Genomic DNA, 12,445 nt, shown 5'->3' with positions numbered 1-12,445 from the left:
AGACATTAGAAGGCCCAATGCCACAGGACCCCAGCACCTCCTGGTCCATGTAAGAATCCAGTTACCTGATGAGTGCTGGTTGTTAGCACAAGTGCAACTTGTCCTGGGGACCTCCTGGCTTCACCAGACAAAATCAGATCCTGCTACAGGACAAGTCAACTTCTATGCAGGTGGAGAGCATTGATGGCTGCCCACTCTAATCAGGCCTTGTAGTACAGGAAACTGCATGGCTGACCATGATTGTACAGCATCATCAGGAACACCTGTGCTTTGATGTGGCCAGCATGGCCTGGCTCCCATTGATCCTAGGAATAGTTTGGACTTGCTTGGAGGTGTGTTTCCAGGTTCCATGTCCATACAACCATGTGGCCCCAGTGCTCAGAGCAGCTGCCGTCCTGGCCTTGATTTCACTTCTGATGGAGTATGCTGACTTCAGTGATGTTTTTGAAGAAAAAGGAGCAGACAAGTTGCCTCTCCATCACCTGTATTGCACAGTCATACAGGTGATGGAGAGGCAACTTGTCTGCTTGTTCCTGATGATTGCACAATCAACTTGGTCCCTGGGGTCCTTCTACCAAATGGGAAGCTGTACTCCTTGACAGAACCATAGCAGGAGGCACTAAGAGACGTCTTAGCCAAGAACCTATAATGGGGCTTCATCCGGCTCTCCACCACCCCAACATCTGCTCCAGTACTTTTTGTCAAAAAAATGGGGGGGGGGAGTTGCACCTGTGTAATGACTACTGGGCTCTCAATAAGATCACAATTTGAGACTGCTATTTTGAATCCCAGAACTGCTTGAATGGGTAAAAGGGGCTAGATTGTACACCATACTAGATCTCCATGGAGCTTATAATATGGTACGTATAAAAGAGGGTGATGAGTGAAAGACAGCTTTTGGGATCCGCTATGGGTAGTATGAGTACCAAATAATACCCTTCAGCCTATGCAACATCCCTGCTGTCTTCCAAGTTCCAACGCTTAATGAACAATGTCTTCCATGACCTTTTGGGCAGATTCATGGTAATATAATTGGATGACACCCTGATTTATTCCCGTGACCTGACAAAACACCTGGAACACGTCCGAGCTGTGCTATGCTTCCATAATAATAATAATAATAAATTTTTATTTATATCCCGCCCTCCCCGCTGAGGCAGGCTCAGGGTGGCTTGGTTTGTACACTAAAATTGAGAAATGTGGCTTCCATCTGCCCAGGGTGGACTTTTAAGTCACTGCCTCTCACTCCAGGGAATTACGATGGATCCTGGGAAGGTAGCAACTGCACAAAATCAGAAGGATGTCCAGTGCTTCCTGGGGTTCACAAATTATTACTGATCATTTATTGCCAGCTACACTGACCTAGCTGTGCCCTTGCTTTGACCTCAGGAACCATTCCAGTGAGCCCTGGAAATATAACAGGCCTTCCAGACTCTGAAGGAAGCCTATGCTTCTGAACTAACACTGTGTTACCCTGACCCAGATTTACCCTTTGTTGTTGAGACAGATGCCTCTAGCCATTGGGCTGCCACAGCTCAGCACTCACCCACCGTTGAGTGTAATTGTACCATCTGGGTAAAGGAGCTCCTAGCTATCAAAGTAGCTTTTGAGACCTAACATCATCATCTGGAGCTTGTCACCCAGTGCAGGTCCAAACTGGCCATTGCAATCTGGAATACTTGCAAAAGGCACAAAAACTGAGATTTGGTGGTCTCTGCTCTTTTCTAGCTTCTACTTCACCATCACATATATCTCCAGCTCACAGAACAAAAAAGCAGATGCCCTGTCCTAAAAACTGGAATATGCCACAATACATGAACCCCTGTTGACAGTATTGCCACCAGAGGTCTTTGCCACACTATCTGCAACCACCCTGCTTGGAGATAGAATACAAGAGCAACAGCGAACAGACCCCTGGGCTCAGCAGCAATGCCAGAGTTTGTAGGACAATACTCAAGAGCATCAAGGGGTGCTCACGTATCTGAACCAATTCTATGTCATGCCAGGATTCCTATGGTCGGAAGCTCTACAGCTCTCTCATGATGTCAAACCTACTGGGCACTTTGGACACTACAAAATTCTCCATTTGCTGACCTGAGAGTTTTGGTGGCCACAAGTGCAAGCAGATGTGGTTCAATACATCGCTTCCTGTGTGGCCTGTAGATGCGCCAAAGAGCAGCCTGGAAAACCAGCAGGTCTCTTGCATCCATTGCCTACACAGCCTGCACCCTGGCAAACCATGTCCTTGGACTTTGTCAGAGACCTACTCCCTTCTGCAGATTGCACCAGCATCCTAGTAACCATGGACCTGTTTTCCAAGATGGCTCACTTCATCCCCTGTAGCGGATTGCCTACAGCTTGCCAGAGCGCCCAGTTGTATTTACAAATGTCTTTTGCCTCCATGGCATTCAGACAGAGGAGTTCAATTTACATCCCATTTCTGGCAGGTTCTGTGTGCCTTATTGGGAACGCAGGTCCACTTGTCCTCTGCCCAACATCCCCAGTCTGATGGTCAGACCAAGCAAATTAATGCCACCTTGGAACAATATCTCTGTTGCAATGTGAACCATCAGCAAGATAACTGGACCGAGCTACTGCTGAGTCTGTGTACAATAATGCCATGCACACCTTCAACTGTCAGACACCATTCAAGGCCAACTATGGCTTTCATCCCTGGTTCCTGCCTTGGGTACTACCAGCCTCTACCATCCCCACCATCCAGGATCTAGCTGCAGAAGCAGTTACAACATGCCAAGCAGGCGTATAAGAGGGTGAAAGACCAAAGACGAAAGGCTGGTGCAGATATCATAAAGTCTGGTTATCCATTCAGTACCCACAGTGCCAGCAGCCTTCCCAGAAGCTGGATGCCTGATTCATTGGTTCCTTCCAGGTCACCAAACAGATCAGTCTTCTCTATTGGTTCTTCCTGCCTCCCTGTGGATACACCTTGTCTTCTACCAGTCCCTCCTTGTCCCTGCTTTGCCATTAGACCCCACCACTCTTGTTAGACAGCCGGGAGGAATATGAAATGGCATGGATCCTAGATTCCCAAATGCACTGGGGCCGTCTACAGTAGCTGGTGCACTGGAAAGGTTATGAGCCTGAAGACCAATCATGGAAATCTGCCAGTTGTCCATGCCCAGTATTAGTCCAGCAGTTCCAGGCAGCCTACCCCTGGAAGCCAGGGCCCATTCCATCTCCAAGGGGAGTCTGTGCTCAGTGATAGGATGGATTTATCAGACAAAGAGCTGCCTGCAGCCAGCTGCCAGCCATTAATTGAACATTCAGCTGCAGCTGACTCTAAACCAGAAGAACAAGAAGAGATCAGATTAGCAGCTGATCAGAAGTCACAGCCTACAGCTGAAACTGAGTGAACACCTTGTAGCTCTGAAGCAGTAAAGAAGTCTTCAGAAGCCACTCCCAGCCCACCTAGATCATCAATACTCTTGCTGCGCTGATGTTGTCAGAGACGCTTAGGGTTGCAAGAGGAGGAGAAGTGCTAGACTCGTGACCTGCCATCAGCTGTCAGTTGAAGAGATGAGTGAGTAATTTCAGGATGACTGCAAAGGAATTGGCTGGGAGTTTAGCTCATTAAGACTGACTATAAATTCAGCCAGGAGAAGCAGCAGTTTGTGGAAGCAACAAGTGCACTTGCTACTGAATCAGTTCAGGTTTATTATGGTCAGTGAACAGATCCAGCTGACAAGAACATTATAAGGTACACAGCTAAAATAGAAATAGAAAATTTAACAAAAATCTAGATAAAATTACATATTAAAAAGAGAATAAAATATACCCTATGAAGATCAGGGCCCTGTAGTACTGCAGGGCCTGTAAGATGAAGCTCTTCCACAAGGTTTTTAAATTGAAGCCATAAACATATGATATGATCAGCCCTCTTGCTGTAAACCTGTTGTAATTCAACTTAGACTTGTTGTCATCTGCTCACATGATTCGTATTACTATGCTTTAAATCTGGCAACTAGATGTTAGTGATATCACCAAATCAAGGCTCAAAAGGGCAGAACTGAAATTTATTGCACACTTTAATTGCCTGTGCACAGAATCTAGCAGTTAGCTTGGTAATAACTGAGATATCATCTGTTAATAATTTATCTAAGCCCCTACTACAGGACTGTCTACAAGGGAAGGATTGTCTTATCTCAAATTTGTTTATAGAAAGGGCAGCGGAGAAAAACATGTCATGTTGTGTTCACCTCTGCTAGAGGGCAGGGCAAATCCTCTCAGAGTATGCGATCCTATATCTCCCTTCCAAAATCATTCCCTTTCATCATCTCCACCCCAAAAATGAATGGTTTCATTTTTTATTAAAAAAAAGAAAATACAACCCTCACATCAATATGAGCATGCAGGAAAAAAGAAGATTTAGCAAGTTCTCCCAGCTTTCATTTTAATAAAATAAGTCTCTAACCTCTTCCGTTACAGACATACGCCTTTTCCCTTATATGTCTGTGAGGGAAGAAGGTAAATACTTTTTTTTCTTAAAAAAAAAGAAAAGAAAACTGGGAATTCAGAGAAACTGCTAAGATTCTGCTTACAACAGAATCTTGCTTACAATAGTGTATTGATATAATGCTATTTTTGTTCCAGTTTGTTTTTTAAAATGCAGCTATGATCTTAATATATTGATACAGGTATGCACAAAAAATTAAAAGGGTTTTGTGTGCTGTGATTTCAACAATGCCATCACTGAAGACAACAGCACCCTCCCTTGAAAATCCTGATTATTTGAGGCATGTGCAGATTGACTCCACAACTGTGAAAATGTAGAGGGAGGACAGACATGTAGAATAACTGTGCTGCCTAAACTGATTTCAGTGCTTGGGAACTGACTGCCAAGAACTCAGGTCTCCCATATCCTAGTCTGAACTAGGGATGGGCATGAACCAGCTCATAAATTAAAGTTCATGACAAATTTTGGCCAGTTCATGGCTTGGAGGCATTTGGAGCAGCTCCGAACATCTCAGATGTGAGAGAATGTGTTGCACTCTGCTCCTGCCCCACCCCTTCTGAGTCTGCACTGAAGGGGCGGGGCATGGCATCGGAGCAGCTCTGAATGCCTCCAACATGAGCAAATGTGCCACGGTTCCTGGTCAGGCCCCAATGTGTTGGAGAGCAGGGTGGGGGCACTGTGTGGGGTGCCAGAGACCCCAGTGCTGGCACTGGTCACAGCCTTCAAAATGTCTGCCAAACTCTGGGTTCTGAATATAAAAAAACTCCCCAGGTCTTCATTGCCATTGGCTAAGCTGCCAAGGTATTACAGAACGTTCATGCATGCCCAAGTGATTTAGAAGCAGGATATGCTAGCACAGCATGCCTTTGGACAGATCTGCTGTTGATAGAAACAGGGTAGGCAGCACTACTTACTTAAAGTGGGACAAGGCCAGACTCAGCACAGTGCTCAGAGATCAATGAGATCCATGAACAGTGAGACCAATTAATAAGCAGTACGCTTAAAACAGATAAAAGGAAGTCCTTCACCAAAAGAGCAATTAACAGGATGTGGTGGCAGCTACAAGCATAAACAACATCAAGAGGTGACTGAATGAACATATGAGCAGAGATCCATCAGTGGCTATTAGCCACAATGTCTGGAGTAGGGTTGCCAAGTTTTCTTCATCCCCCAGCGGGGGACATTCATGCACACTGTTATGTATTGAACATAAAGGATCAGGCCGCATAGCGATCGCTACTGAAGGCAACCCCCGGGTCCCCGGATGGAGCTCGCCAGTCGCCCCGCCCATCAAGATCTGTGGCGGGAAGTTTGACCGACCAGGATTGGCCTGGTCGGATGAGGGGGCTGTTCTGGGACATGTATATAAGCGGGGCCCGGCCCACGTGTCCTCTCTCTTGTAATGTGCTACTGAATAAACTATGTTGCCTTCAAACCATCTCGGTTCTCAGTACATTACACACACACTGTGCACCGCGTGACAAAATGACGGAACCCGGAAGTGGTACCTATTGAGTTTTACCTCCCAATGCCTAGAGCATCCAGGGAAACGATAGAGTTTTCCCAGAAAAGCTTGGAGCTGCCCCGCACGGGTGCCGCCATTTTGATTACGTCACTTCTGGGTAATGTCATCGCGCCAGCAACGCAGGGGGAGATACCCTGCCCGGACCAGGGGGTTGGCAGCCCTAGTCTAGAAGGAACACTCTGTCTGAGGGGGGGGGGATGCTCTGTATTCTTGGTGCTTGTGGGGCACAGTGGGAGGGCTTCTGGAGTTCTGGCCCCACTGGTGGACCTCTTGAAGGAACCTGGGTTTTGGCCATTGTCTGACACAGAGTTGGACTGGATAGGTCATTGGCCTGATCTTATGTTCTTATGGACCATGTTCTTTTAGTGGACAGCAGCCACAGGGAGTCCTGATACGGGATTGGCCATGGTACAAGGGGTGCTACTTGTGCTACTCCTCCACACAAGATAGGGTTTTTCCTGTGGTGGCACCATGACTGTGGTGGCATACCCTTCTCTAGATGTCTGTCTGGCACTGAGTTTCAGTTAAAAGCTCCTAGCAGTCTTTCTGTTGATGAATGCAAAGTGAAGTGATGAGTGATATGTGGAGGTTGTTTTCTGAATTGCCTGAAAGTTTTCTCTGGTGGGAAGAATAGGAGAGAAATTATTTCAACTAATAGATCCTTCCTCCTGATGCCCATTTCCCATGTGCCTCCCATGTGTTTCTCTCAAAGAGAGTGAATAACTGCTCTGGAGGTTTGGTTAAATGTAGGAAAAATCCCCCCCAAACCCCACCACCACTTCACCTAAAGAAGTGAGCCATGGCTCATGAAAGTTGCTCCATTTCCACAAATGTTATTCTGGAAGGTGCTGCTGGACTATTGCTCTTTTCTCCTGCTGCAGACAGACTGACACAGCCGCCCATCTTGATCTATCTGAACATATGAAAGCTCCTTCCCTGCCACAAAATGTGTTAGTCTTTTAAGTGTTCCTGGACTCTTTCTCTTTCCTTCTGCTACAGATACACTAACATGCCCACCTATCTTGATCTCTCTGAAGGAGTGAGCAGTGACTCACAACAGCTCCTCCCCTGCAGCCACAAATGTTGTTAGTCTGGAAGGTGCTGCTGGACTCTTGCTCTTCTCTATACTTCACCTAAGGCAAAGCCAGACTTCCTTTGGCTGGTATTTCCCAGTTCAAACACTCTTTTGTCTAGTTTGGCAAAGACAGTGGGAAGGGAAATGGATATGAAAAGAGGGCTACTTGCAAGCACCCACCTCCCTGACTTTTCTCTGGTCTCCCCACATGTATTTACTTCTTTACTATTACTTCTGCAGCTGATGCAGCAGCAAACGGTCCTCTCGGCTTCCCATGGCAGCTTCGTGAGCCCGAGCCTCCCCTTCTCCCCGTGCCACATCCAACAAATTGGCACGGTCAGCTTAAACGGCCTGCCGGTTACTCCTATTGCACAAACCTCAGGTAGGCGTCTGTGTATGAAGGCCAGCGGGGAGAGAGCCCGCAGGATGTAGCAGTTCTGGTGTCAGTTCAGGATCTGAGTTTGGATCCCTGCCATGAAACTCACTGTGAAAATCCAAGCCAGTTGCTCTCTCTCTCTTAGCCTAACCTATTTTGCAGGGTAATTGTGAGCAGGCCTGGTGCCAGGTTTGCAGGTGCCCTAGGCTGGGAGGGTGGGGGGCCATGTCTTTCCTCCTGGGCAATTTAAATCACACGGGAGGGCACCCAGGAGCAGCCGCTGCCCTTCCCTCTCCTGGGAAAGGTCCCACTGATCAGCTGTTCGGAGTGGCCTTTAAATCACCCAGGAGGCTGGCACCTGTTCCAGGGTGCTCTCCTGATCACGTGGGACCTCTGGCAGGAGCAGCTGGGCCAGCCTGTCCCTCCATTCAAATCGCACGAGAAGACTGGCAGGAGCAGCCACTGCCCTTTCTGTGCAATTTAAAGACCCTGCTGACCAGCTGGTTGGCGGGTTCTTTAAATGGAGGGGAGGCAGAATGGTGCCAGTGCTCCCATGTGATCAGGAGAGTGCCCAGGAACAGGTGCCAGCCTCCCAGGCAATTTAAAGCCCCTGTCGATCAGCTGATGGGAAGGACCTTTCCTGGTTGTGGGAAGGGCAGCAACTACTCTCATGCGATTTAAATTGCCCAGAAGGGAGGGGGCGGTCCCCACCCTCCCAGGGGGCACCCAATTCACTTCCTCCTCAGGGCTACCACCCTAGGCGACTGCTTAAGGCTGCCTAGTGGGTGTGCCAACCCTGATTGTGAGAACAGATTAGTGGACATAAGCCAACCTGAACAGCTGCCCTGACCCCTACCTGTTGGAACTCTTTGCCTACCCTATGAGATTTATTACCTTTCCCTGGGGCTTGCAAGGCAGAGGTGTTCTACCAGGCAGCTGGTTGAGGACAGCAACAGTCTGGCACTCTCACCTCCTCCTTCCCTCCCATATTCCCTCCACCCAGGGGGTTGGTTGGACACTGAAATTATCTGTCATTTTGGAGACAGTATTGCTTTTCTGATTGCTTGTTCTATTATTTTTACTATGTATTGTATTTGCCCTTGATGTAAGCTGCCCTGAGCCCTGCAAATCGAAATAAATAAACTCCTTGCATAAATTAAGAGATAAAAATGTATAAGTAGATAGATAGGCCAAGCTACCGAGATTTTATGAAATGTTCATGCATGTTCCAGTGTGACATCTTTTTGAGGGTGGAAGAACCTCCATGCACCTGCCTTCTGATGAATAGAAAGCTTCAACCCTCCTAGTCCAGCATTGCCTACTCTGTCCTGTCTCTGTAGGACAGATGGTATCTTCCCTCCTGGTTATCTGGACATCCCTTGGTGGAAGTTGGGGTCAAGACAGTGGCTTGGATCCAGCATGTTTCTGCAGATGGAAGGATTTTCACCTGTGGGAAATGGCTTTCTCGTCTCCCCTTCCCCCCCACTGACTTCAGTCCCATCCATCCATTCCCCCCCCCCCTGCGAAATACTGCACTGGAAAAACAAGGATATTCATTTTAGAGAGCATATGGGATTGCAATGAGATAGTAGAGGAGAAAAAAGTCCTGCATTGTGGGTGAAAATCCTTCTGTCCACCTTAACACTCCGGCAGATCCAAGCCTAGTGAGAATGATTTATAATTCCTAAAGTTGGAACTCAGAGGTGGTATGCATCTATTTGTTAGATTTTTTAAAAAAAATATTGCACAAAAAATTGAAGTGGCATATGTAGTCTCCTGCTCCTATGTTGGCAGCACAACAGCCTTGTAAAGTAGGTCAGGCTGAGAGAGAGAGAGAGAGAGAGAGACTCCAGCCTCACAGTTGAAATGACAAAGACCCTAGGGAACTGAACCTCAGCTCAGACACCTGTCTGGCCCCATGCTTCCCTAGATTGCCTGTCTTTTTAAATTGTGTGTAAAGTGCTGTCAATTTACAGTTGACTTATGGTTGACCCCTCATGGGTTTTCAAGGCAAGAGATGTTCAGAGGTGGTTTGCTGTTGCTTGCTTCTCTGTAGCAACCCTGGACTTCCTTGGTGGTCTCCTGTCCAAGTACTCCCCAGGGCCAACCCTGCTTAACTTTTGAGATCTGATGAGATCAGGCTAGCCTGGGCGATCCAGGTTAAGACAGAGATGAACACAGGTGCTTTGCCAATTGCCTGCCTCTGTGTAGCAACTCTGGGCTTCCTCAGTGGTTTCCCATACAAGTACTGACCAGGGCTGACCCTCTTAGCTTGGCCTAGCCTGGGCTATCTAGGTCAGGGCATTATTTTATTACTTCAGATTTGTTTGTTTTTTAAGGAAACTTTATTCTTAAAGTGTAAAACTGTTCGGGGGTGGGAGATGAGGGGAGCTTCCTGGATGACTTTGCAGGGAGGTTAGCCAATAAACACCATACATGGCATCTTTAAAAAACAGGTTTTTCATTGTTTGTCTCCACAGAGGAAATGTGTGTTTGCACTGGACCCTGCAGAAGTGATTCCAGGTTGTCTCCCTTGCTTTAAAAAAAAAGTATCTGTCCTCATACTTGGTGTCTCTTCCTCCAATCTGCAGGGTTACACTCTCCTCCCCTCTTGGGAACAACTGCCGTCCAGGGGTTGGTCACACCGATTACCAACAGCTTCACTGGAGTGGTGCCTATCCCTAGTGCTCATCCCACCCTGGAGGCAGTTTATACCAATGGGCTTATGCCTTGTGCAGGTAAACTCAAGTAGGAGAAAGGGGCAGTCTGTTGGGTGAAAAGGACTTTCCTCTGTCCTTTTGGTCTCTCTTACGGGCCCATCTGTTTGGTTTCTGTTTTGGGCCATTTTTCCAGCCTGCTGCTTGCCAGCTAAACCACCCCATTCTGGCCCCGGGGATCAATGAAACTGTTCTGAGGAGACCAAGGTACAAATGCCCACTCAGTGAAACTCACTGGAGGATAGGTTGCCAACAAGCCTGGTGCAAAATGCCCTGTCCTTCATATGTAGAGCAGAACCTTTTCATGGCATGGAGGTAAATAACTTGGTAAATAACACTCCTTCAAACATCTGTTAAAAGGACAGGTTTTGTACCAGGGCAGTTGGCAAACCGGCTGGGTGACCTAGGACTACTCAGCATCTCTCTCATCCACATCTACCTCAAAGATACTGTTGTGAGGATAAAACAGAAGGGAGAGCCACATTTTCCCTCCTGTGAGATAAAAATCCAGTCAGCTAGATGGTGGCAGTTCAGTGTCTTGGAATCCAGAGCATCAAAGTTTGAATTCTAAAATTCTGAACATTGACACCTGGGCTACAAAGCTGAATATCTGAGCATTGTGTTTTGAAGGTTTTGCTGTTAGGCAAGAGGACTGAGCAGAGATTGGAGCAACAAAATATTTGCTTTACTAAGCAAAAGACTTGGTACGCTTGTACCAGAAGACACAGATCCTTGAGCCAGAGTTCTGGATGGGTCTGTGGCGCAACCAGATCTCTTGCATGGGAGTGGGGACTGCCCCATTCATGTCAAGAGGAATCCGCAGATTGCACGCAGTTCTGCTTTCTCTGGCCAGCACTGTCAGGGATTGGAGATGCCAATGTTTGTTGTGCACATCATGACTTCTGCACCCATCGGTGGACTGGGGCAATAAAGGTGCCCAAGAAATACCCACATATACCTCTTTTATCCAGATAAATTCCTTCCTTCCTTCCCCCAGTATTCTAATAATTTGAGGTGCAGACCAGAAGAGGCCTGGGACCATGGTCAGAGTGAGGGAGCAGAGCCTGGGAGACCTGGGTTTGAATGCCCACTCTCTCATGAGAGAAATGATGTTCTCTTAGCCTAACTTACCATTGTTGGGAGGATAAAATGGAGAGAGTCCTGCACTCTCTGGAGGAAGGGAGGTGGGGTTAAAATAAGACAGCACCTGGTATTTAAATACCAGCTCTCTTCACTATCTCCAGGGCTAATTTTGGACATTGGTGTGAAATTTCATTGCAGTTTTAGTTTTAATTTTAAAGCTTCCAGTTCTTCCAAGGCAGGCCCATTTTCCCTTTCTTCTCAAACCCTTCATTTCCCCCCCACCCTTAAATATCTCCTTCTTTAGCTCAGAACCCTTCAGTAGCAGAGACTCTGCATCCAGCGTTCACTGGAGTACAGCAGTATGCAGGTACCAGTGCTGAATCAGTGCTCTTCCTTTGGATTGTACAGCCAGTCTCCATAATAGTTGAATTGCAAGATGAAATACTTTCCCGTGGTTCTGGGGACTTCTGGGTCAGCTGGCTTTTGTGGACTTCAGGGCAATTTTTGCTCTGAGCTTTCTCACATCCTCATGTTCAGGCCTCATTTTGGGCAGGAGCTCACAGGAGCAGAGCTCTAGAACTTCTAAATTTTATTGCTTTTCCCATTTTTTTGTGGGGGGAAATATTAGCAAGTTTGTCAAATCTTAGAGTTTGAAAGTTTGTCAAATTCTCACAGGGGGTTTGAACAATGGCGCCCAGAAGCAAGTATTTGGGGGTGGGGTCCCTTTGAGAGCTCCTGAAGTTTCTGGTCAGCACCCATTTCCATGGAAGAGGTGGTGGTACATGTGGCTTGAATGACTTCTTGCAAAGCCCCTGTGCTATTCAGCACATTATGCACCTGATTCTATGGTGATGGGTGGGTTTCATCTTGGGACTTCCTGATCGCTTTTCAGCTCCACACTATAAAATGGTACTTCACTTGTGAGTGATCAGAATAGGGACTTTCCCACATTCTCATTTCCCTCGCTTGTGTGTTCTGTGTTCCTATTGCCTTGGGTTTTTTCCCCTGTTCTGCACATGTTTTGTTTCCTCTAGTGGTCAATTCAGTATTTCAATTTATGTCCAGCATATATCCCTGCAGATTTAAACCTCAGGTTTTCATGCTGGACATACAGTGATGCAGTATTGAACTGATCACTAGTGGAGGGGGGAAACACATGCAGACCAGGCCCTCTGCCCCCAAAGTGACAGGAACA

General features: G+C 47.2%; 1 protein-coding gene across 2 annotated transcripts in view; it reads left to right on the top strand.

Moving 5' to 3' along the window:
• Window positions 1–12,445, top strand: part of CELF5 (CUGBP Elav-like family member 5) — a 159,616-nt gene that overhangs the window by 142,283 nt on the left and 4,888 nt on the right. For both annotated transcript variants that reach the window (XM_060232897.1, XM_060232896.1), the window contains exons 7-9: window positions 7,315–7,456; window positions 10,042–10,188; window positions 11,555–11,617. In XM_060232897.1, coding sequence (XP_060088880.1) covers window positions 7,315–7,456; window positions 10,042–10,188; window positions 11,555–11,617 — 352 coding nt within the window. The remainder of the gene's footprint in view (window positions 1–7,314; window positions 7,457–10,041; window positions 10,189–11,554; window positions 11,618–12,445) is intronic.

The sequence above is a fragment of the Heteronotia binoei genome, chromosome 2, assembly GCF_032191835.1.
Source record: "Heteronotia binoei isolate CCM8104 ecotype False Entrance Well chromosome 2, APGP_CSIRO_Hbin_v1, whole genome shotgun sequence".
NCBI classification, from domain to species: Eukaryota; Metazoa; Chordata; class Lepidosauria; order Squamata; family Gekkonidae; genus Heteronotia; species Heteronotia binoei.
The sequence above is the reverse complement of the archived record's forward strand: the minus strand, read 5'-3'. Positions and strand labels throughout refer to the sequence as shown.